This window comes from Stenella coeruleoalba, assembly GCF_951394435.1.
Source record: "Stenella coeruleoalba genome assembly, chromosome: 3".
NCBI lineage: Eukaryota > Metazoa > Chordata > Mammalia > Artiodactyla > Delphinidae > Stenella > Stenella coeruleoalba.
Genome location: NC_137148.1, coordinates 156285825 through 156313326, shown reverse-complemented (window position 1 = coordinate 156313326; position 27502 = coordinate 156285825). Strand labels below are relative to the sequence as shown.

General features: G+C 37.5%; 1 protein-coding gene and 1 long non-coding RNA gene across 4 annotated transcripts in view; both read right to left on the bottom strand.

Moving 5' to 3' along the window:
• Nucleotides 1-27502, bottom strand: part of RNF130 (ring finger protein 130) — a 133111-nt gene that overhangs the window by 94482 nt on the left and 11127 nt on the right. For all 3 annotated transcript variants that reach the window (XM_079917476.1, XM_079917475.1, XM_079917477.1), the window contains exon 2: nucleotides 9007-9201. In XM_079917476.1, coding sequence (XP_079773602.1) covers nucleotides 9007-9201 — 195 coding nt within the window. The remainder of the gene's footprint in view (nucleotides 1-9006; nucleotides 9202-27502) is intronic.
• LOC307184168 lies at nucleotides 13429-26235 on the bottom strand. Its single transcript, XR_013827676.1, has 3 exons — nucleotides 25519-26235; nucleotides 24971-25119; nucleotides 13429-13543 (listed from the first exon to the last, which is right to left on the bottom strand). It is a non-coding gene; the product is annotated as an uncharacterized lncRNA (long non-coding RNA).

The window sequence follows — 27502 nt, the reverse complement described above, 5'->3', positions numbered from 1 at the left end:
GGCCATCTGACCAGTGTGAAGTGGTACCTCATTGTAGTTTTGATTTGCATTTCTCTAATAATTAGTGATGATGAGCATCTTCTCATGTGCCTAGTGGCCATCTGTATGTCTTTTTTGGAGAAATGTCTCTTTAGGTCTTCTGCCCATTTTTCGATTGGGTTGTTTGTTTTTTGATATTGAGCTATATGAGCTGTTTGTATATTTTGGAAATTAAGTCCTTGTCAGTTGAACCACTTGCAAATATTTTCTCCCAGTCTATAGGTTGTCTTTTCATTTTGTTTATGGTTTCCTTTGCTGTATAAAAGCTTATAAGTTTGATTAGGTACAAGTTCTTGATAAAAAATTTTTAATGAGTGGAGAAAGAAAAGTTAAGTACACAGTTAGGCATTCCAGCCAGGGAAGATTTAAGTTGAGAAGAAAGTAATTTACATTAGCTTTCACACCAAGCACCAGCACTCCAAAGGCCTTACAATATGTTACTTATGTTTAAGAACTTCTAAGTCTGAGAGCTCTGTGAACTGAACAACTAAGAAAATGGATGGTGGTTAGTGTCAGCCAGGTTTCTCGCTTTTGGAGTGGGAGTTTACAGGTAAGCAAAGAGAGAAAATTAGAATGATCTATGTAATGTAATGGATTAGAATGTAATGGATTAGAGTTGGAGACCTAAGTATGAACTTATTCTTAGCTTAATATAGATGCAAATGGTTATATGTAGAAATATTTATAGATATGTGCATATACAGGTATTAGTATACACACATATATTTCCTTGCTCTGTCAACTGGGAAGGCCCAGAAGCAACAGAACCTTAGTAGTAACAAGTACACTTAATACCCAGAGCCTGGTTTCTAATATCATTCTCCAATAAATGGAAACTAGGGTTCCTCAGAGAAATGGCTGATTCTAGGACTGGGACAGGAAATATACACAAGATGATCCTGGAGCATCTTACAGAACCAGAAAAGAAGGAAGTCCTCAAAAAAGCAAAACAAACAAAAAACCGACACCCATGGTAATGGCAACATGTCAAAGGACACAGGAGTCAACTGAAAGAACTCTCAATGGCCAAAGCTGAAATAATTTGATCAAAAAAATAAGTAACACTGTATTACAATACAAAGTATAAAATAAATATCCATGAGTCCATACTGATACATATAAATGACTGAATAAATTATAGAGTAGAGATGAATCATCCAGATGAAATAATTCCAAGTAAATATGTAATACTTTACCCTAAGGAGGGGAAGTCTAACTCCCCACTCCTTAAGTGTGGGCTGTGCACAATGACCTCCTGAAGAGTGTTGCATGGAAGAGAGAAAAGAGAAACTTTATTTATTTATTTATTTTATTATTATAATTTGTTTTGGCTGCATCAGGTCTTAGTTGTAGCACACAGGATCTTTTCGTTGTGGCATGCAGGCTTTTCTCTAGTTGTGGCATGCGGCCTCCAGAGCCCGTGGGCTCTGTAGTTGCAGCACAGAGGCTCTCTAGTTGTGGCGTGTGGGCTCAGTAGTTGCGGCATGTGGGCTTAGTTGCCCCACGGCATGTGGGATCTTAGCTTCCCGACCAGGGATTGAATCTGCATCCCCTGCACTGGAAGGCGGATTCTTAACCACTGGACCACTAAAGAAGTCCTAAAAGAGAAACTTTATAGTGGAGAAGCCTGACAAACAGCCAGGTGGTCAAGGTCAACATCAACAGTGATCACTCATATTGGTAGTACATGATATGATATGATGAGAATGACACTTTACCTCTGTGGTCTTCCTCCCCAAACCCATATCCTCAGTGTAATCATAAGAAAAACAAACAAATCCCACTGAAGGACATTCTACAAAATACCTGAACAGTAGTCCTCAAAAAACTGTCATAACCAAGAGGAGCCTAAGGAGACATAATGACCAAATGTAATGTGATATCCTGGATGGGATCCTGGAACTAAAAAAGGACATTAGATAAAAACTAAAGAAATCTCAATAAAGTATGGCCTTTAGTTAATAATAATGTACCAATATTGGTTCATTAAGTATAACAAATGTACCATACTAAAGTAAGATGTTAATTATAAGAGAAACTGGGTGCAGGGTCTATGTGAATTATTTGTACTATCTTTGCAATTTTTCTGTAAATGTAAATCTGTTCTAAAAGGTTTATTTTTAGAAAGAGTCATTCTATAAAAGGGAACAACTCATCAGAAAAAAAGGAGGCTAGAAAACAAACAACACTTTTAAAGTGCTGAAATCCAGAATTCTGTATCTGAAGTCCTTGAAAAATGATGGCAAAAAAAGACACTTTCAGGTAAATGAATGATGAGAGAATTCATCACAGCAGATCTGCACTGCAAGAAATGATTAAAAAAAATTATCTATATTGAAAGGGAAATGACACCAGATGGAACTTGTAACTGTAGAAAGAAAAAAAGAACACCAGAAATGCTTATATGTGAGTAAATATAAAAGCCTATCACTTTTCCCTTCATCAGTTTTTCTGTTGCCATTACCCTCACCAACAAAGGATCTCTTTTCATTCCTCCTCTAAAGGCTCTGCAGACTTAGAATTTGACAGTAGGTAGAAAAGCCCTCCTAGGGAGAGACTGTCTAGAAACTCTGGGGGATTTTATACTGTTACAAACATGGAGGGGTGCCTCTGGCATTTAGTAGGAATGGGCCTGGGAGGCTAAACATTCTGTAAATACAAAGGACAGTTCTGCAGAGCAAAGAATTATCCTGCCCCGATATGACTCACATCCCACCCCCTGAAAAACCTGAATTGAGGAGCACTGTAAGGCATCAATTAAGGGGTAAGTAGCCTCACCAGACCTCTGACACATGCAGCCAGGCTGCATCATCTTCCTTAGCAGCTGTGCCTGTGGGACTAATTCTGAGCTTGCAACTGTAAATCCAGGTCATCATCATACGAAAAGCAACCAAGTAAAAAATGTCTTTTGTCCTGTAACCTATGGACCTGATTTCTAAGCCAGTATTCTAAACCCCACGCAGATCCTTTACATTATTTTAGCTTCTTCCTCTTCTGTTGCTGGAGAGGAAAGGATAAGCACAGGCAAGATAAAAAGGCAAATCAAGGGGCTTCCCTGGTGGTGCAGTGGTTAAGAATCTGCCTGCCAATGCAGGGGACCACAGGTTCGAGCCCTGGTCCAGGAAGATCCCACATGCCGCGGAGCAACTAAGCCCGTGAGCCACAACTACTGAAGCCCGCAAGCCTAGAGCCTGTGCTCCACAGCAAGAGAAGCCACTACAATGAGAAGTCCACGCACCACAATGAAGAATAGCCCCCACTCGCCGCAACTAGAGAAAGCCCACGCAGCAACAAAGACCAAACTCAGCCAATAAATAAATTAATTAATTTAAAAAAGGCAAATTAAGTGATGAGTCCAAACAATTTACTCAGGATGCTGAGCCTGCAATGTCCGTGTTAGACAGGAAGGCTAGAAGATAAGTTGTCTTAAGTATCTGGCAGAGGGAGGGGCGCTCCATTTCCAGAGAAATAAAGGACAAATTTAGAGCTTATAAGAAATGTTTTTAAACAGAATCATCAGCAGTCATTTTTTTAAAAAGCTGTTATTTTTATTTATTTATTTTTTGGGGGGTACACGGGCCTCTCACTGTTGTGGCCTCTCCCGCTGTGGAGCACAGGCTCCGGACGTGCAGGCTCAGCAGCCATGGCTCATGGGCCCAGCCGCTCCACGGCATGTGGGATCTTCCCAGACCGGGGAACGAACCCGTGTCCCCTGCATCGGCAGGAGGACTCTCAACCACTGCGCCACCAGGGAAGCCCAAAAGGCTGTTATTTTTTAAAAGCTACTGCCTATATGTTTCAGTGTCAGATTTTTCTTGATAATTATGAATTTTTGAAAAAGTAGATGGATCATATGGAAGATACAGAAGAGATATATGCAAACTCAGGCCAAAAGATACAATTAAGACTCTGTTTCCTGCTATAGCAGTACATTTAATGCAAGCTCAACCTTTTCTGAGGTAATTAAATCCATATTCAATTAGAACCTAAAAACTTTAAACAGTTAAAACAATAGTATGACTATTATATTGATATTATAATGTATTATTATATATTAATAATATATATTATTAAAAGCCCATTTTCTTGATGGGCTTTAGAATAAAATAACAGATTGACACTAAGTGGCCCCAAATTATGGATATTTAAAGATATTTTGCAATATGTTTGTGATTTATCTTTATTTGTTTTCATAAAGTGTGAATTTTTACTATTCACAAAGTGATTTATTCTATATTTTACAAAGTGTTTTTTTTCTATTCATTGCTAGATAATAAATATAGAGCTATATACTTTTTTTTTAAAACAGAATATGATGGGAAAAAGGTGAAGAGCTATTTAACTAATTCTATTCAACCAGCCAAAGAAACACTAAGCAGCATTTGATACTGCTAACTGACATAAAGATAGAAAAGCAACATTATTATTTGGTTACATGTTTATCTAAATTACTTCATCTTCCCATTAACAATGAAAAAAATGTCCACAGATTCTTACAGACATACAAATAAAACTATAAAAGAGATCTCCAATTTGACAATGATCTGACACAATTTATGACTGTTAAACAGTAAAGTCTATATCAATTTTTAAAAACCAGGAAAATAAATCCTTAACTTTCAGACAAATGTGTATTATTTTAATGTGCATTATTTTAAACTATCCAAGAGCCCAAAACTTCCCCCTTTACACTGCCACATATCTGTTCACTACAAAGAACTTATTCTGCCAACTAGAGGTAACAAATAAAACCACAAATTGAGCGGTCTTTCCTGTCAGTGATGTCATGGACACTACGCCAGAAAAGATGTCCTTCAGTCACCAGATGAAGGGCATTCATTAGAACAAACATGAACAAGCTCCTGAAACATCATCAACAAGGCAAGAAAATGAAATACCTATACTTAACAATGTGAAATTTAAAAATTAGTTATAAAATATATCCTTAAATGGAAAGAAACCTTAACAAAGCTAAATGTCTTCATGAAATCATTTCAATGTAGCACATACTTATTTTGTTCAAGGTATTCTGCTGCCCACTGCAGAGAATAGAAAGATAAGACACAAACTTTAACTTAAAGAAACCCGCAGTCTTCTCTCTACTGCCAGTCTAGTATGCAAATGATGACAACATAAAAGCAAAAGGACAGTACTGTCAAGAGGTACAAAAAGACACCGTGAAGACTGCAGGGGCCTTGGATAGTAAACTCACTGAGGGTGTGACCAGGGGTCTTTTTTCAACTCTTACCATTTCGTATTAGTTCATGTCACAACGCATAGCACAAAGGTTTCTTTTCTTAAATGAAGGGTGGATAGAATTGACATGAGAGCAAGGGAGGACTAAAGCATGGATCTTTGGGTCTACCCCTTGAGATGTGGAGTTATAGGTCACTGGGGGAATCTAGTGACTCTGATGGAAGGGTCCTTGAACCTCATGTAGAAACAGGAAAAGAAGGGGCTCTATGGAGGGAGAGAGAAGCAGTGACACATTAATGAGCCAGGAAAACAAGTGGTTCTCAGAGCATAAAGATTTTCTATGTTGTCATCCTACATAATAGGGATTCATGGCCTTCCAGAGAAATAGATTTAGAGACGAAAAAGGTCTTCCCACACAGTAGGCAACGTGGCCTACATCACAGAGGAGGTCAGTGAAAAATCTGAGACTAAAACCTAGTTTTCTTGTCTTTACCTATTTCTCAAAGCAAGATCTGTGGGCCAGTGGCATTAGCCTCACCTGGAAACTTATTAAAAATACAGAATCTCAGGCTATACCCCAGACCTACTGAATCAGAATCTGTATTTTAACAAAATTTCCAGGGGATCCACACGCACATCAAACTTTGAAGAGTATTCCAGAGCACGTATCTAGATGTGAAATTACTGGATCACAATGTGTGAGTTCTTTAACGTATCAGATGGTGCTAAATTTCTCTCCAAAGTATTGTTATCAAGTCACCGTCTCATATTATTCTTTCTAATTTTCTGTGTATCTAATTACAACATAAAGCCATTTCCTATTGCTCTTACATTCCATTTGCCTTACAAAAGTTCCATTTCCTAAGAATATATCCTCAAACTCTATCCCTAAATTTCCTTATTTTTGTTGTTGTATACTAAAATGTGATAAAAGTTACATGGTCAAATAAATTTAGGAAACCATAGGTTCATCAATTAAAACAAGTCTTTAAGACTTCTCAGAGACCTCATTATGTTTATTAGGATAATAGTGGAATACTTTTCAAGCATTTTCCAAAACTTATTTTATCATTTACCTTTTTTCTCCATGGGTCATCTATGGAACATATCTGGATACACTAACATTTCAAGGAACACAGATGGGAAATCCATGTTAATTTATAGAGAATTCCCTCCTTTTTTAAACAAAAATCATTAAAAAAAATTCAATTCCCTCTCTAATAATCCCCAGATCTTCTTATACTTAAAAGACTCTCATTCTCGCTACTTCTCTGTGGTTCTGTGTATGTAAAATAACATCACAGAGGAAGAAAAACACAATCTGCTCAGCTGAATTTCTCCCTATTCATTTTTCATGTTTTCAGTAAGAAGAAATCGATAAGGTCCAAAATTTCAAAGTTTTTCTTACCTCTAAGGCAGCTGAGGAGAGCAAACTGTCACCTGCTCTGAGACCTAAGCAGAAAAACCAGTCTTTTTTTAAAAAAACTTTTATTGGAGTATAGTTGATTTACAATGTTGTGTTAGTTTCAGGTGTACAGCAAAGTGAATCAGTTATACATATACATATATCCACTCTTTTTTAGATTCTTTTCCCATATAGGCCATTACAGAGTATTAAGTAGAGTTCCCTGTGCCACACAGTAAGTCCTTATTAGTTATCTATTTTATATATAGTAGTGTGTATATGTCAATCCCAATCTTCCAATTTATCCCCCCACCTTACCCCTGGTAACTGAAAGTTTGAAAAACCAGTCTTGAATTCAGTGTTCCCACACACGATGTCCTGCAAAATCAGACTGACCCTTAATTTCCTTTTGGTTTCCCTGAAGAAATGAAAAGTGATCTCTGGATAGTGAAAATCACATGTTCTTTCTATTTTATTCTTTATAACTTTTCTTTAGTTTCAATTTTTCTACAATGAGCATGTGTTACTTTTGCAATTACAAAAAAAAATTTTTAGTTCTTAATTTGAAGGGAAGAAAACAAGTCAGAGCAATAAAATCTAAATCTGTCTGCATTATCCTATCAAGATACACACAAAAGTATCAATGACCCTCAATTAGGGTGAGATCTTTGCAAGATAACTGTCTGAAATCGATTATGTGAATATTAACTACATGATTAAAATGTTAATTCTTGGGCTTCCTGGGTGGCACAGTGGTTAAGAATCCTCCTGCAGGGGACACGGGTTCGAGCCCTGGTCCGGGAAGATCCCACATGCCGTGGAGCAACTAAGCCCATGTGCTACAACTGAGCCTGTGCTCTAGAGCCTGTGAACCACAGCTACTGAAGCTCGTGCGCCTAGAGCCCGTGCTCCACAACAAGAGAAGCCACCACAATGAGAAGCCCGCAAACCGCAATAAGGAGCAGCCCCCGCTCGCTGCAACTAGAGAAAGCCCGCACGCAGCAACGAAGACCCAACGTAGCCAAAAAAAAAAAAAGTTAATTCTTTAAATAAGTCATTAATCTTTAAAATTTTTATGAATGCAGAATGAAAGTTTATCTAGGTTTCAATTTTAAGAGAGTGAACTGGTGAACTGAAAGACCATCAAAAAACCTTTGTCTAAGCCTCTCTTCTGCTGGCCCTTGCCTGCTTCAGTCTCCTGGTCTGTAAGTGGGAGAGTACCTGTACCATACATGGTTATGGTGAGGATTGGCTATGAAAATATATAAAAAGGGGGCTCCTCTACATCATATGTCATCAGAGAAACATAAATTAAAACAACCTATTACAACGGCCAAGATACAAAAACTGATAACACTAAATGCTGGTGAGGATGTGGAGCAACAGGAACTCTCATTCACTGCTGGTGGGAATACAAAATGGTACAGCCACTCTGGAAGACAGTTTGACTGTTCGTTACAAAACTAAACATCCTCTTACCATACAACTCAGCAATCATGCTCCTTGGTATTTATCCAGGGGAGCTGGAAACTTATGACCACATAAAAACCTGCACACAAATGTTTATAGTGGCTTTATTCATAATTGCCAAAACCTGGTAGCAACCAAGATGTCCTTCAGTAGGTGACTCGATAAACTGTGGTATATCCAGACAATGGAATATTATTCAGCACTCAAAAGAAATGAGCTATTAAGTCATGAAAAGACACGGAGGAAACCTAAATGCATATTACTAAATGAAAAAACCCAGTCTGAAAAAAGCCCAGGTTTTGCTGGGAACATAAAATTGCTCTAAAAAATAAATTCTATTAAAACCCAAAAAAGCTCATAGCCATATAGTGCCTGCCATATACACAGCAGTGCTCAATAAACTGCAACTATTGTTATTAAAACAGGTACATTAGAAATATCCTAAATGCTTCCACAAGAAATGAAGAAATATTACTACTGTAATTATAATACTTACTAAGTCAGTTTCAACATTTATCCTGATAAGATAAAAAGCATCCTTCTCAAACAGGTAATCCTTAAGAATCCATGATATAACTTGGATGAATGATTCTAAATCTAATATATTATTTTTCAAAGTTATCAAGTAAAATGTAAAATGACTAAGGATTCAGTCACAGCCAGTTACTTAATAAGTGCAAGTTTTACAGGCTTTTATGGTCATTATTTAAGAAAAAAGTTCAACTAAAGGAAAAAAAGACATGCATCTCAACAAAGAAATGGCAATACCAAAAATAAATATAATCATTGAATTATGTTGGAAATGATATGGTTTGAGCAAGAGGTAGAATTCCTACCTATAAAGCAATCATTTCTCAGAAGAAAAACAAAGTCTACAGTTTCCTTTTTTTGTTTACCTGGATGAGTCATGGTGACTGGCTCCTCTTTGGATTTATTATTGTAGATGACTACAGCAACTGCATTGTGGAAAGCAGCCCGTGATATTTTCTCTTTAAAGGTGCAATTTCCCCTCTGCAGCAAGGCAATCCACTGTTTGATGTTAGGAGGGACAAAGAACCGTGTTTGAGGATCACAGCCCAGATGATCAGCAACTAAATAGATGAGAAAAGAAAAAGAAAACAGACATTAATTTTTTCCTCAAGTAAATAAAATCAATCAAGTCTTCATCAAAGTGCTCAACTATTCTCTGGATACCATACAGCTCTACAGCACTTCAAGCAGCTCACTGCCAGCAGAGCTATAAATACATCCACAAAGGACAATGCAATGAATCTGAATCTATATCTGCACAGGGAGAGAGATGCTTCATTAAAATGTTACCTGTAATGCAAATTAAAACCGTGAAAAATTCTGTTTAACTTTATAGATTGACAAAAATATAAAAGACTGATAATATCCAACGTAGGCTGGTGAAGAGAGGAGGGAAAAAACGCAAATACAGAGAACCCCCCAGAAACCCAAGTGACTGAGCTACCCTGACTTTTGCTCATTCATCTGCAGTTACTCATCTCTTGATCCCCATCTCCCACTATCACCACAAGGAGACTGATTTTGCTTGGGGTAAATGAGGAAGCCAAACTAAACTTTGGTTCAGTTACCCAGCAGTCTTGTTGAAATTCAAGCATGCTTGAACCAATTTCTCAGTAAGTGTCAAAGGAAATTAGAAAAGTTCAGGCCTGTATTTGAAAGTTTAAATTAGCTAAAATAACATGAAACTAGAATTAAGATGTTATTCCTCTAATTTATATTTACTGGTAAATATTACCCTACAGTTTCACATTAGCATACATATATTAACTTACTATATCCACTTGTCTAACAAGATACATAGAGACACCAAAACTATCCCTTGGGACAATAAATTACATGGTCATTGTCCTAGATTTGGAGGGACAGTTTTTTCAAGTACATTTAAATTTGTACTTGAAGCTCATCAATTTCTGATCCTGCAAATACGGTAATCATAGCTCAGGCACTCTTCGCAAATCTTAAAAAGCTGTCCCGGTTGCTCTTTCCACTCCTCATCCTCGCATTTATAACAGGTTAAAATGAAAAGGGAAGGGCAGTTCAGAAGGAGGAAAAAAGTCACAAATGTTATTTTGAAGACTGCAGGTATGTATGCAGTGCCAGAGGACAATGGGCCCAAGCCCTTCCTGGAGCCGGTCACCAGTACTTCGAGGGCTGAGAGGGAGGGAGGGAGAGGAACACAGCACAAAAAGGTAACACTAGAAGCAAATAAATAATGAAAATATTAAATAAATATTAATCAATAATAAAGTGTATAAAAAGACAACACCAGTGGGGAAATGTTTGCTTTCTACACCCCAGAAGCACATTGCTTAGCAAAAGAAATTCTCTTATTATCATGGTGATGGATGGCAATGAGAGCATATTTGCTACCAGGGGTCTCCTAATACACAGTAAGTGGGAGATAAATGATTTCACAATTCGCCATGGTTGATATTGTCGACGACTATGACTCATCCTTTTCCTTAAACAGTTTCTGCACTCTGAAACTTTAGTCCTTTCTCAGTCAAATTAAACAGACAGAAAAAAGCTTATGTCATGATTTTAGTAGTCAACTATTGAAAGACACAGTCAAGGCATCATGAAACTTTGAAATCCTGAAACAGACTTTACTTTCAGTAATATCTGTTTCACAGATAATTATGCTGTTTAAAAATATAAGCGTTTAGCCAATGTGTTATGATAACCTCACTGTCTTGGGAAAATTTTCAAGAATATCTGAAGAGATCTGTATGCTTGTCTTCTGTGAAACATTCACTATTTTTCCTGTGACTTATCCTGTCCTCCCTATGATTTCTTACTCATTCACAGTGCAGTAAAGAGAAAACAACACAGTTATGGAAGCAGCAAGACCTGGGGTCCAAATTCTAGATCAACGATTTCTTAGTCGAGCACTGTCACAGGTTCAATTTTCTGATCTTCTATTTCTACTAATTTATAAAGACTGTATGTGTCAATCCCAATCTTCCAATTTGGGACTGACACATACACACTACTGTATATAAGACAGATAACTAATAAGGACCTACTGTACAGCACAAAAAACTCTGCTCAATACTCTGTAATGGCCTATATGGGAAAAGAATCTAAAAAAGAGTGGATACATGTATTTCTATTACAGATTCACTTTGCTGTACACCTGAAACTAACACAACACTGTCAATCAATTATACTCCAATTAAAAAAAAAAAGACTGAAATACAATTCTTACCTTACCAGAGTTACGTATGTGAAAAAGTCTATAATAATTCTTCTACCCTTGAGTGCTGAAAAAATTAACTTCCCTTCCCTTAGTTTTCTGGGTGCCATCCTATCTTGTCCTAGTGATCCAGCTTGGTGCCATGGGGATGTTCTACACAAATGTGTGTGAAGTCTACCCACAGCCCGGCAGCACACCTCCACTCCATACCCTTTGCTCCTAATAACTACCACTCTGTTTCATTCTTTCTCCCTGATGCTCTGACAGTATCATTGTCAACTTAGAAGAACAGCAGTTCACTAATTGTCACAATGTCTAACACTGAAAAGACACCGAGGGGAGCAACAACAGAGCAAAATCAAATACACTGAAGGAAAACTTTAAAATTCTCTTAAGGAATGCCCACCCACTAAGAACAGATTCTATGAACAACTGCATTATCAAAACAAATGCCAACAACAGACTGTATGAGCAAAAGAATGTTCCTGCTCCCCCAAATTTATCCAAATCATCATTCACAAAAGGTCTTTGAAAACATTTGTATCAGTAAGAATATAATATGCAATAATAAGAAATTCCAGTTCTTGTTCAAGGAAGTAGTTATTCAGAAAAAGAAAATAAGGGGTTTTCATAATCAGTACCATGGTACGTTTATTTTATCTATCTATTCTTTTCTGTAATCAAAAAATAACTTGAACAATGAAAATAATGTCAACAGCTCTAAAACAAATTCCCAAGAGGACTGATGACTGATTGTGATTAAGTACCACTACTGCAAAATTTAATACCAGTTGTTTATACTTGAAGCAATTTATTAAGTGAAGACATGGTAGTATGGCATAAAAGATCTATGAACCAGTAAATTTTTTTCATTAAAAGTCATAATGAAAATATGAAATTATAGGTGATATAAAATATTAAAGTATTTTACAATTTTATTTGTCAATTATATCTCAGTAAATCTGGAAAAAAATTTTACATCACTGAAAAACTTCAGTTTTTTTCTGTATGGCCTTTCCTGTTGAGTCCAGAAATAGTTACGAGACTTTTATTTATTCCTTGACAAGAACCAAACAATTCTGGACAGGAACAGTTATGGAATCCTCACCTCAACGAATACTAACTTAAATGCTCAGCATCGTACTAAATACCAAAGAGAAATACAATAGAACCAAACATCTTGGTCTTAAGTGTTAAAGAACCACTAAATGTATTGAGGAGGCATGCCTGTCACAGAAATTAAATATCAGCTAGGTAGTTTAAAGTGCCAACACAGAGAGTGCTTAGAAATTTAGGAAAGGAAAAGAGCAACATAATGGTTCAAGGTTTAGTGGAAGTTGGAGGCTAAAACACTTGAAAACTGCTCAAGCAGAAAGGAGGCGGGTGTACAAGTGACTAGCACAAGAACACAGAACAAAGATTAAGAGCCTCTCTCAAACTCTTGTGAAAATCAAATAAGATGATATATTGAAAGGCTGATATTAAATATATGAATATTTAAAGGGCTCTCTGAGTGGATAATAAATAAATAAAATCTCTCTTCCCTACCCCAGAGCAGCCGGAAGTTCTCCACTTTGATTAATTTCACTTAATAATTTCACACCATTTCTTAAAAATGCAAACACTCCATCTGCTAAGTAGTGATGTCCACATTGTTGTGTGGGTGATGTTTCCTTCTGCGCCCTGAGAACTTGCAAGAGCCTTGTGGGGCTAGGGCACTGATGCATGGTTGCTGGATTCCTTAGGCACGCAGCACAGGTACCCCAATGTGACTCTTGCTCTCAGAGGCTGCGTGTCTTGTTTCCTCCACCTTAAATGCCAGTCCCACCACTCCTTTGCTGACCACCTCCTAAGCCTCAGGATTGTGCTAAAATATCTTCTCTGGAACGCCTTCCCAGTCTCCTAAGGCTGAGTTGGGTGTTTTATTCATGTTTCCATGGTACCCTGAGATTCCATTTATTTTAGCATTTATCACACTTTATTAGTAACTGGCTGTTTATTCTAAGTCTCTCCTAAAGCATGAGATCTAGCATCTCTGCCAGTATCTCTGGCATACAGCAGACACTTAACTTACCTGATGACGGGAGCAAGAGAAGAATGACAGAGGGAGATTAAGCAAGACCTGATATAAAGAAAAAGCTGTGCGAAAGACCTCTCTGTTTCATGTGGTAATGTTCTGACAGGGGTAATGTTCTATCAGTTGTTTCCTACAAAAGAAGTAAAAATAAAAATGAGCCTAACTAGTTACCCTAAATTTAGATGTTTCCATTATCAGTATGTTCTGATTATTTGCTTTTCTGTTTTCACATTAATTATAATCTCTTTAATCTTTAGATTTCTTACTTCTACCTTGTCTTTATTTTCCGTTTGTTAAATTTTAATTTTATGATTCAAAGGAAAAAATACAATTCTTTATTTTTGTTCCCAACTTTTTTTTTAATTGAAGTATAACTGATTTACAATATTGTACTAGTTTCAGGTGTACAGCAAAGTGATTCAGTTTTATATATGTGTGTGTGTGTGTACGTGTATGTATGTGTGTATATGTATACATATATATATATCCTTTTTCAGATTGTTTTCCATTATAGGTTATTAAATGATGCTGAATATAGTTCCCTGTGCTATACAGTAGGTCCCTGTTGTTTATTTTATATATAGTAGTGTGTATCTGTTAATCCCAAATTTCTCCCTCCTGCCCTTTCCCCTTTGGTAACCACAAGTTTGTTTTTCACCCAATTTTCTTAATTTTATACATTCAGCTACTGGACTTAAGTATCTAGCTTTCATCCCTTCACACTTCCATGGATAAATTTACTTTCTTACTATTTCTACACTTTCACTGAAATCTAACATCTTATTTCTTTTTATTACTTATCTTTATCAGTTGTTTAGTCTAGTTGAAAATGTTTACTCTTCCTTTTGTTTTAACTTTCTGCTAACTTATTTGCAAGTTTCAATTTTTTCTCTTAACCTTGTATATACTTTTTAAAATCCCCCTACCCCATACTTCTGTTATATTTTTTTTCTGTTAGGATCTGTTATCATAATGGCCTGCAAAAGTGATCTGGACCCTAGCCCTTCTTGATTTCTCAGGAACCTTGTATTAATGATCATTCCCTCTTTTTCTTTTTCCTCTCATTTAAACCTGCTTGTCTCTTCCATCTTAAAAATAAAGGAGAAGAAGGAAAGATATCTCAAAAGACTCCATTTTACTGCCACTGTTCTCAAGAGCTGCCTGTACCTGTGATTCTCATCTCCTCAGTATCCACCCCATTCCTCATCACATTTTAATCTCTGCATCCAGCCACTCCACTAAAAGTGCTCTAATTAAAAGGCACCAATAACCTCGGTGTTGCTAAATCCCAGGACATGCCTAATCCTCTTCCAAACTGACCTCGCAGTAACATCTGTCCCAGCTGAGCACTCTTCTCTCTTGGCTTTCAGGGCTCTCATCTTCCTGGCTTTCCTCTTCCTCCTCTTCCTTCACAGCCCTCCTTCCTAGTCTTCTTGACTGACTCCATTCCCTCCACATGAACACTCAAACCACTTGGACATAGGTCTAAGACTCTCCAGAGCTAGAATTCTCTCTACGTTGATGGCAGACTTTTTTTTACTGGAATAACGATGCTCACTAACATTTCATGCCAATCAGCCCTTTTCTGAGAAACTATTTTTCAAATTTTACTTCTATAAATCCATAGTTTCCAATATATACAACTAAATCAGAATGCTAAGAATCAGGAGAGGAATACAGATAATTAAATGCAGGGAAGAGATGGTCTTGCTTTGATGAGCTAACAGACATTCTTGAATGTCTTTACTGGTTCACACAGAAGGAGGCATAGGAGAGCACCTGTAGGCAGGTGTATGGACAGTCACTTTCTAATTTATTTGTTTCCTGGCAGCTTTGTCCCACTTCCAGGCAAGGCCATGGGATCACCTTGAGGTTTCAAATGGATTCTATCAGTTGCCAAAAAAACCCATCCCAAACCAAAACCAGAAACAGAAACCTAATTTAATTTGGGCATCACCTCTACACAGTCATGCTTTAAGTGACACCTACTTGAGAGCAAGCTTTAGGGGGGAGGGAGGTAGACAGACGATCTAAGATGAGGCACACAGAAGTTAAATTACATATGAAGGAGAGGCCTTTTCTCTGTTTTCCACAGGCTGTGAATAGGAACCATGTGACTCCAGTTGTTGCTCGCAGTCATTTTGTGATAAAGAGGGGAACAATCTTAGGATAAAGTTAAAGCTATGATGACAAAGGGACACTGAAAGGGACAAGATCCTTGGTAACACTGCTGAGTGCTGAATCTCTGAACCCTGAAAGCTGCCCTACCTTGGAGTTTCCAGTTCTGACACAGGATTAATGTCCTCCTTATCTGTAATCAATCTAAGCAGGAATTTGTTACTTGGAGCACTCACACTTCTCATGTGAGTCAAGTGGCAAAGGTCAAGACTGGGGCTTTATCCCTGCTGAGGGGCTCTCTTAATCCATCAGGATCCTTGGCAACTCAAACCCACCAAGAAGATCAAATCATAAGAAGAAAGCTTCTTGGAAAAGTCCTTTGACACAGGGAGGCAGCTGTGATGCCAATTCTTTGCCTCCCTCCTTCGAGGGGAGTGGTAGCTATTCAGGAGTGGAGAGCTTCACTTGAAGACAAACATTTTTTTTTTAATATCTTTATTGGAGTATAATTGCTTTACAATGGTGTGTTAGTTTCTGCTTTATAACAAAGTGAATCAGTTATACATATACATATGTTCCCATATCTCTTCCCTCTTGTGTCTCCCTCCCTCCCACCCTCCCTATCCCACCCCTCCAGGCGGTCACAAAGCACCGAGCTGATCTCCCTGTGCTATGCGGCTGCTTCCCACTAGCTATCTACCTTACATTTGGTAGTATATGAAGACTAACATTTAAAGCAAGGGTTCTTGACAAGGATACATGGGTAGAATCCAGGAGGCCAGGGAAATCGTCTTTACTTTCACTAAACGCTAACTGACATTTAGCATTTTCTTCATCTGTAATTCTGTAACCAATAGCAACTACATTAATTTTTGTTATCTCAAAATACTGGTAATTAAAGTTATTAAACCCACACCAAGAGCTTGTTACTTGATATGTTAATAATCACATCTATTACTATGTCACAAATATTTTAAATACGTTGATACTGTGTTTCAGTATACTTGGTTTCCTTTAATCCTATTTACTTTTGTACTGATCACTATCCTGAGAAGAAGTCCACAGTTTTCTTTTTCACTAGACTGCAAAAGGAGTCTCAACTGCCAGGTTTAGTTTGTTTAAGTTATATGACATATTTGTATCTGTTTCTATTACTTTACTTTGTTCTTATTATCCCTAAGCTTCTTTATACTACCCCCACCCCCACTTCTGAATGAATAAAAAAAATTTTCTTTATTACCCTCTTTATTACCCTCTTTTCTTATTACCCTCTTTTCATACTCAAGTTCTATTTTTTAGAAGTTACCCTTAAAAAATTAACATGCATACCTGATAAAAAGTTTACATTTAATCAATGCCTCTATCTTCTTCCTTAATAACACAAGGCTCTTAAAAGGGCTGCCATAACAAAGTACTATAAACTTCGTGGTTTAAACAACAGAAACTTATTCTCTCACAGTTCTGAAGGCCAGAAGTCTTAAATCAAGGTTGTTGGCAGGGCCATCTTCCCTCTGAAGGTCCTAGTGGAGAATCCTTGCTTGCCTCTTTTGGCTTCTGGAGCTCCAGGTGACCTTGGCTTGTGGCTGCATCACTCCAACCTCTGCTTCTGTCTTCACATGGCCTTCTCCTCTGTGTCTGTCTCTTCACTTCTGTCTCTTATAAAGACACTCATCATTGGATTTAGGACACACCTATGCAATCAAGGATGATCTCATCTAAAGATCTTTAATTTAATTACATCTGCAAAGACCTTTTTTCCAAATAACGTTTCCACATTCACAGGTTCCAAGGATTAGGACGTGAATGTACTCCGGGGAGACGACCATTCACCCCCACTTCAGAATGAGACTCCAACCACCACCTTTCATCGTATGTGTAACTGCCCACTATGCAGTTCCACCTTACTTTAATTATCCCCTCAATGTTTCATACAGTCAATGTTTGTTAAACTTTACCTACAGATGCTTGTCAGTCCTTACATTAGTCAGGGTTCTCCAGAGAAACAGACCAGTAAGATATTTCTGTGTGTATAAAGAGATTTATTTTGTAAGGAACTGGCTCATGCAATTACAGAGGCTGACAAGTCCCAAGATCTGCAGGGTAAGTCAGCAAGCTGGAGAATTGATGGTGGAGTTCCAGTCCGAAGGCTGGCAGGCACGAGACCCAGGGCGCGATGATGTTTCAGTTTAACTCCGAAGGCAGGAAAAAGCCAATGTCCAGTTTGAAGGCAGTCAGGCAAGACGAATTCTCTCTTATTTGGAGGATAATCAGCCCTTCTGTTTCATCCAGGCCTTCAAGTGACTGGATGAGGTCCACCCACAACAGGGAGGGCAACCTGCTTTAATCTGCTTTATTCAATCTATCAATTTATGTGTTAATGTCATCGAAAAATACCCTCACAGAAACACCCAGAATGATGTTTGACCAAATACCTGGGAACCCTGTGGCCCCGTGAAGGTGACACATAAAATTAACCATCACAGTACTCCTCACATCTCAATTTTCCCTTCTGTGTTTCCTCCTTCTCACTTATTCTACATCTTTTAGAACTTCTTTCAATGAAGATCTTTAAGGGTAAACTTGCTTTTTCAGGTAAACTTGTCTTTACACATCTGAAAACTTCTTTCACTTTCCCTCATTCTTGAATGATAAATTAGGGTAAAAAGTCTAGATTGTTATTGTTCTGTTAGCACACTAAAGATAATATTCCATTGTCTTCTGCTTCTCATGTTGAGAAGAGGCTGAACAAAACATTTTAATTATCTAGGCTCTCAAATGTTACCTACTTTTTACTTTTGCATCTAATATTTTTAAGAAGTAAAATAAATATGATCTATTAATCACCAATTTTAACCTCTTCGGATATATTCTGAAGAAACAAACTTTTCACTGCCTTTTCATATAGAATTTTAAAGGAAAAGGAAACAATATAATATCTTCTGTACACCTAGAGTGCTGGATATATCAATCAACATTGCAAGAAGGGTCATACGTAGCTGAACTGTCAGCAAGTTTAATTGCCAATAGCTATCCATTATCGTTTGTCTTCTATACTTAGTTACTGTAGATCTCAAATGGATTTTGATTATTTTTTACATCCTTAGAACTTATATATATCTGTTGGATGTTCTCCATGACATAATAAAAAGCATCTTAACAGTAATTTTAAATGATGGCTAACTCAAATCACTTAACTTGAAAAGTCATGTTCAGAAATAATTTCTATTAAAACTGATGTAACAAATACTTCATGCATAAGAGATGCTATAAATCAAAATAACTAAAAATCACTGCTAGGTCCTTGTACAATCATGGTATCATAGTACACATACACAAGTGCTAATTATTTTATCCACAGCACTCCCCATTCCACAAAAGCATCATAACACTGAATACAACTATTTCTGAGGCTCTCTTTTCTGCTGGCTCCTATCCATCATGTATTCCTCCCACCACAAGGATGGTTCAACATCCACAAATCAATGTGATACACATTAACAAAAAGAAGGATAAAAGTCATATGATCATCGCCATAGATGCAGAAAAAGCATATGATAAAATTCAGCATCCATTTATGATAAAAACTCTCAACAAAGTAAAATGGGTAGAGAGGGAATGTACCTCAACATAATGATAAGCCCACAGCTAACATCATACTCAACAGTGAAAACCTAAAAGCTTTTCCTCTAAGATCAGGAAAAAGACAAGGATACCCACTCTTGCCACTTTTATGCAACACAGTACTCGAAGTCCTAGCCAGTGCAATTAGACAAGAAAAAGAAATAAAAAGCATCCAAATCTGAAAAGAAGAAGTAAGACTGTCTCTATTTGTAGATGACATGATATTGTATATAGAAAACTCCAAAGACTCCACCAAAAAACTGTTAGAACTAATAAACAAATTCCATAAAGTTGCAGGATACAAGATCAATATATGTAAATCAGCTGTGTTTCTATATACTGATAACAGACTATCAGAAAGATAAATTAAGAAAACAATCGCATTTACAATCACATCAAAAAGAATGAAATAGGGTCTTCCCCCGTGGTGCAGTGGTTAAGAGTCCACTGGCCAATGCAGGGGACATGGGTTCGAGCCCTGATCCAGGAAGATCCCACATGCCGCAGAGCAACTAAGCCCATGCACCACAACTACTGAGCCTGTGCTCTAGAGCATGCAAGTCACAAATACTGAAGCCCGCATGCCACAACTACTGAAGCCTGTGAGCCTAGAGCCTGTGCTCTGCAACAAGAGAAGCCACGGCAGTGAGAAGCCCTCGCACTGCAATGCCCCTGCTCGCTGCAACTAAAGAAAGCCTGCGTGCAGCAACGAAGACCCAACGCAGTCAATAAAAAATAAATAAATAAATACATCAAATCTAAAAAGAATGAAATACCTAGGAATAAACTTAACCAAGGAGGTGAAAGACCCGTACAATGAAAACTATAAGACACTGACAAAAGAAACTGAAAAAGACACAAATAAATGGAAAAATAATCTGTGCTCACAGACTGGAAGAATTAATATTGTTAAAATGTCCATTCTACCCAAAGCAATCTACAGATTCAGTGTAACCCCTACAAAAAGTCCAATGACATTTTTCACAGAAACTGAATAAACAATCCTACAATTTGTATGGAAGCACAAAATACCCCAAATAGCCAAAGCAATCTTGAGAAAGAAGAACAAAGCTAGAGGCATCATGCTTCCAGATTTCAAACTATATTACAGGACTACAGTAATCAAAATAGTATGATATTGGCATAAAAACAGACACATAGATCAATGGAACAGAATAGTCTCCAGAAACAAACCCACACATATATGGTCAATCAATTTCCTACAAAGGGGCCAAGAACATGCAATAGGGAAAGAACAGTCTCTTCAATAAACAGTGACGGGAAAACTGGACAGCCACGTGCAAAAGAATGAAACTGGACCACTATCTTACACCATACACAAAAACAATGGTCCTTGTTTCATGCAAATTTCTATTGACACAGTTCCCCACTATTTCTTACATTTCACAGGTGCTAGCTAAGTGTGTGATATTGCTGTTATCCCTTGAATTAATGATGTTAGTTAAAAGAGATGACTCATTCTCATGAAAAAAAAAAATTACGGGCTAGGAACAATGTCACTCACACTAACAGGAGAAGTATTTGTCCAGAGGCTAACTAACCACTGACTGAAGGAAGGACTTTAAGTGAAACTGCTGAGGAAGGAGGTAAGAGAACATGAAAAAAAATCATGAAATCAGTCCCTATTGAGGACAATTAGAAAAAAAATAACACGGTGAGAGACTATTCATGTAAGAAAACAAATGAGAACAGGAAGTTTAAAGTTTTCATAATCTGAGATGTTTGTAAACCAATAAATGTAAGTAATGAGAAAAATATTTAAAGTTTATCCTAAATATACAAAATAACCAATGAGATTTGTTGAAGTGGGTCTCAAGATTGGCCGATAATAATAGAAAAGAATACTTTACCTAAGAACCTACTATTCGGAGGAAAAAAGGAAAAGCAGTTATTTTACATCAAGGCAATGTTCATCCTTCAAGAAAATTTAAGTGAAAAGAAGAATTCAGAATATGTCTGAGAGATAGAAATGAGACTTTGACGGGGGCAATATACCAAGGTCAACTGGCCAAATGGAGTAAATACAAAAGTTCTTTACAGATCACAAAACTGGCAGACAAGATAGAGTACTGATAGGGGTTCCAGTCATCTACAAAACTGCAGACATCTCATTTAGCTAAAAGCAGGATGTCTAACAAGTTCCTGATCTGCTTTACTGTTCATTTTGTCTCCCAAAGGATAATTGCTAGGGGTAACCAGAGGAAAATGCTACCCAGAACATAACATATACCCAGACTGTGAAGTGACTAGTAACTTGGAAGAAAGCAACCTATCATTTTACAGTACGCAAAACCCAGGGCAAAAAAGCTGGGTAATTACAAATCATCCTGATGAGAAAGGAAATGAAGAAGCCAGCAAGAATGCACAAGATAAATTCAACTTTAAGGAAGACTCGTACAAAGTAAAGGCCAATGCAGGATGACAATATAAACTTATAAAAATTCTCCCCAAAACTAAAAAGCCCAGAAAGAGTTGAAAGTTGCCGATAATGACAGGAACAAGCAAAGGGGCTTCTCTCAATCCCTTCCCAAAAGATTTAAGTTTTTTCTGAGCAAGAAGAATAGGAAAGAAATAGGTCCACCGCTCAGGGCCAACAAAACAATGGATGAAAACATTTCTCAAAAACTTTTTTGCTTGTTTCCCTGTAAAGGAGAACAACCTGAGAACTAAGACGACCAGAGCAAGGCTAAAGCACCCTGGAAATGGGTTGAGTTCATAAGAAAGCAAATATATTCTTAGGATAGGTCTCCCAGTTCAGTAAAACTGCTGTTCATAGCTTGTGCATTCATGCTGGTTTCTTCAAGTAATCTCTCATTCCATTAAAATAATTTATAATTACCCAGCTTTCTTTGCCCTGGTGTTTGCAAACTTAAAAATGTTATAGTTGCTTTCTTCCAAATTTCTAGTCACTTTGCTTTACATCATCAAATGCAAAGACTACTTCCCAGTCCTCAGCATGCCATCCTCCTCAGCAGTGTCAGAGGTAGCAAACCACTTAACTTTTAAGACAATATATATTTCTTTGGTCTCTTCCTTCTCCTTCTCAGTCTTCTTGGCTATCCAGTTGTCCCAGCACCCTCTGTTGAAAAGACTGTTCTTTTCCTCACTCAATTGTGTTGGCACCTTTGTCAAAAATCAATTGATCACAAATTAAGGGTTTATTTCTGGTTCTCAGTTCTATGCCATTGATCTATATGTCTATGCCAGTCCACAGTGACTTGTAAGTTTTGAAATCAGGAAATGTAGCCCTCTAATTTTGTTTTTCTTTTGCAAGATTGTTTTGACAATTCTACGTCCACATACATTTTGCTGGCCAATTTCTGCAAAAAGCCAGCTGGTATTTTCTTAGGGTTATTGAATCTGTAGGTCAGTTTGGGGGAGTGCTGTCACTATAACAGTATTAAGTCTTTAGATTCATGAACATGGGATGTCTTTCCATTTACTTAGGTCTTCTGGAATTTCTTGTGACAGTATTTTGTAGTTTTCAAGGCCAATGACATTTTAAATGATATTAAAAATATATTTTCTAATTGTTTGTTCTGGCATACAGAAGTACAATTGACTGTGTGTGTGTTTGTATTGATCTTGTATCTAGTGACCTTTCTAAATTTACTCAACTTTAAAAAAAATCACTCTGTAATAATAAATGAGAAACAAAGGTTTAATGACATTTAATTATGGATTAACACAGGCTGCCTTTCTCAACCCATGGCAGATGGTTGTGTATCTCATATGGTATCTAAGGTATCCTGAATGAAGAGTGATCCCACAAATGTAAAGCGGATGTCAGTGACTCCCTCACACATGTGTTTTTTCAGTTTATTGCAAAATAGCATATATACTCAGTTACATGGATTTATACATGATACCATCTACTTTTAACTAAATGTCCCTCATTAAATGGACAATGCCTTAAAAACATCCCTACAAAATAAAGCAAAAATAAATTGGAAGAGCTGACATTTCTACTCTTGTACAACCTCTTTTTAGTTACCATAAAAGGTTTTAAAAAACCCAACTAATCAGATTTGTAAAAGAAAGCCCCCAAATTAGAAATGATCATGAAACACTATTAGAAATACACTTATTACAGCTGTTATTAGCTATTAACCTAAGTGTTAGGCTTTAAGGTACTATGTCAAAGAAGACCAATAGTGTGGTTTAACATTTCTAAGTATAATACATATATTGGGGATAAATGTACATGCACAACCAAAAAAGTCTGTGCCCCAGTACTACAGGGAATGGGTTAGAGAGGGCACCAGCAGACACAGGGAAGCCAGTTAGGAGGCCACAGTCTAGGTAAGAGATTAGAGAAGGTTGCAATGGATGTGGAGAGAAGTAGATACATTTTAGAGATATTCAGGAATTTGGATCAACAGGACTTGGTAATTAATTAGATATGAGGGGGTTGGGGTCTAAAGATGATGTCCTAGTTTCTGGCATAACACACTGGGTAGAAGGTGGTGTTGACTGAAACAGCAAACGTTGGAGGAGAAACAGATTTTTGGAGGAAAGACGATGAACTGTTGTGGACATACCAGGCTTGAAAGAAAATTGAGAGGGAGAGAATAATTCCACTCCCTAAGCATACCTCCAATAAAATGTTATATATTTTATGTAACAGAAGACATGTACACCATGTTTATGACAGCATTACTTGTAACAGTCAAAAAACAGGCAACCCACATGTCCTTCAACAGCAGAATAGGTAAAATGTGATATATTCATGCACTGGATCACTGACAAAACTATTGCTATATGCAATGACATGAATTTATTTCACCAGTATGATGTGAGCAAAAGAAACTAATCACAAGATGAAAAAGAATACATACCATGATTCTATGTATATAAGTTAAAAAGCAGGCATAATCTCTAGTGTTCAAAGTCAGGACAGTATTTACTTTTGGGAAGGGAGCAAGGGAGAAGTAGTGATTGAAAGGGGACTCCCAGGGAGCTCTGTGGAGCTCATAATGCTCTATTTCTTGACAAGGTTCAGAGTGACGTCAATGTGGTCGCTGTAGTAATTCATCAAGCTGTGGACTTATGATGGTGTATTTTTCTGTGTATGTTATAGCAGACAAATACTGTATGACTCCATTTATATGAGGTTTCTAGAGTAGTCAAATTCATAGAGACAGAAAGTAGAAGGGTGGCTGCCAGGGGCTGGGGGGAGAAGGAAAGGCATAGCTTAATGGGTATAGGGTTTCAGTTTTGCAAGATGAAAAGACTTCTGGAGATTGGTTCCACAACAACGTGAATCTAGTCAACACTACTGAACTGTACATCTAAAATGGTTAAGATGGTAAACTTCATGTTACATGTATTTTACCATAATTAAAAATTAAACGAACAAACGAACCAATCAACCCTTCAGTAATTTTCTACTCCTCTTGGGATAAAGTCCAAAATCCTAACACAGCCTAGAAAGTACTGACCCACCTTTTCACCTCTGCTGTATACCACTCTTCCCCTTACTCTCAACTCCTTTCAGTTCCTCAAGCACACCAAGGGTTTCTTTGTACCTTTTGGTCTTCATATATTTTCCTGGCCTGAAATGGTCTTCCTTTCTGTGCCCCTCTTAGTTTAATATCTGCTCCTGCTTTAGCCTCAGCTTAAACATCGTTTCTTCCGAGAAGCCTGCCCTGAGCATCCTAGACTGGGTTAGTTCTCTCATTTATGCTCTCTCAGCATCCTGATACTTTCCCCAAGAATTATTATTAAATTATTACTTGTGTTATTATCTGTTTAATGTTTGTTTTCACCACTAGACAATACACAGGGGCTGACTCACCTTGCTTCTTCCACTAGACAGCCACCAGACAGCATGAAGGAACTTCTTGTCCTGCCTGCCGTACACGTGTTTAATAATTATTTGCTGAATGAGTATTTGAAGAGCTGTCCCACATGAGTTTAGGATTTCTGATCCAGATGAATTATAGTCTGGTGACAACATGCAAATGAGAAACTGCATCACTGACAATGATCTTTGAGCAATCATAGAAGAGAGACATTAGAAAACTAACCTGTGTAAATAGCACTCCAATATTTATAAACTGATAAAGATGGACTGTGTAGATTATGGGCTAGTTAGGGTACTATTAATCCCTAGAAAAATTTCAGAAATAATTATTCAAGGAATAATTTGTAGACACTTAGAAGAGGAAGCTATAATCATGGGGTGCTTGCACAGGTTCACAATGTGTGGGAGACAGAATAATGCCCTCCTCCCAATCCTCCCAATGTCTCCATCCTAATCCCTGGGACCTGTGAATATGTTAGGTAACATGACAAGAGGGAATTAAGGTTGGTAATCAGTTGACTTTAAAATAAAGAGATTACCTTGGACTATGTGGGTGGGCCCAATGTAATCACAGGGTCTTAAATGTGGAAGAGAGGTAGGAGATCAGAGTCACAGAAAGCTCTGAAGATGCCTCACTGCTGATTTTGAAGATAGAGGAAGGGGCCATAAGCCAATGAATACAGGCAGTCTCTAGAAGCTGGAAAAAACAAGGAAATGGATTCTCCCTCAGACCATCCAGAAGGAATGCAGTCTTGCCCAACACCTTGATTTTAGCCCAGTGAAACCCATTTAGGACTTCTCACTTCCAAAACTGTAGGATAATAAATTTGTGTTCTTTTAATCCACCTGGTTTGAGGTAATTGATTACAGTGGCAATAGGAAAATAACATACTATTATGCCATAAAAACACACTTCTTCTCCTTCCTAGCAAATCAGAAACAAAGTAAATACAATATATTTGTTTTTTCCATCAAAGAACTTGATTATGTCTTTTATGATATCATAAGACAAAGAAATATGTACTACATGCAAAGTCAATAAAGTAAATTAGAAAATGGTTAAATGCCCTCCCCACTCCCCCAGAAGTGCTGATTAATGGAATAATGTCAACCATCTTAGAAGGTTTTTAGAAACACACTACAAGGGTCTGTTCATTCACACTCTTCCGATACTTTTATCAATAACTTAGAGCAGCGTTCTTAACTTTGGGTCCGTGGACCACTTGAGGCCTCAACAGGCATCTGAACCTCTTAAACTTTATTGAAAACTCTGTGTACATATACACAAATAAGTATTTTTCATCAGAAAGGTCCACAGCTTTCATTAAAGTCTTAATAGGAATCCATAATCCCAGAAGGTTAAGAACCACTGACCTACATGAAAACACAGGAAGTATGCTCATCACCTTCACGGGTGACACAAAGCTGCTAGAAAGAGTAAAGACTGGATGAAAAATCAGGATTCAAAAAGTATCCTGAAAGGCTGAATGAACAGGCTGAACCTCGTAAAGGTAAAATCACTTGGCTTAGGGCAGCCTCTATGAAAAAGACCTAGAAGGTCTAATCAGCAGTAATCTCAGTATGAGTCAGTGATCAGGGCTACCAAAAGAACCTACATGACTCTAGGCAGGTGTTCAGAATGATGGAAAAAAAGCATTCTACTCTTTTCTGCATTGGTGAAACCAAGTTGCAATACTGTTCAATTATGCTTTTCTCTTTGGGCCGCCATAACAAATGACTACAAACCTGGTGGCTTAAAACAACATAAATTTATTGTCTCACAGTTCAGGCCAGAAGTGGAAGTGAAGGTGTTGGCAGGGCTGGCTCCTTCTGGAGGCTCCAAGAGAGAAATAGTCCCATGTCTCTCTGGTGGTTGCCAGCAATCCTTGGCACTCCCTGGTGATGGCAGCGTAACTCCTATCTCTGTCTACCTCTATCTTCCCATTGTCTCTCTGTATCCTCTCTTCTCCTTATAAGTACACCAGTCACTGGATTTAGGCTCCACCCCAAATTAGTATGATCTTATCTTGATCCTTAACTACTTACATCTGCAAAGATCCTATTTCCAAATAAGATCATCACATGCTGAGCTTCCAGGTCGACATGAAGTTTTGTAGGACACTATTCAACTCACCGCATTCTTTAAGTGGAATATTGCTTTCTATGGTTTACAATACCATATTCTTAAGAATGGTCAATAGAAATAGGAATATGAAGTCTAAGGGTTAGAGGACTTGAGTCAGACAAGGAAATTAACTACTGTCTACAAATTTTTGAACTGTCTTTTTTTCCTCCAAAAGAAAAAAAGACTTTCTAACATTCTGTTTTCCAGAGATGAATGTGGTAGGTTTCTGTCACTCATTTGTTCAAGCTTGAGCTGTAAAACCATTGGATAGTAATGCTGAGGCCTCAGATGGGTGGTTAGACTTGATGATCACTGATGACTGTTAAGTTCTTAGATTCTAAAATTCCTTCCCCATGTCTCCATCTCCATGGCCCTTTTAACTGGCCATTATACAGTAT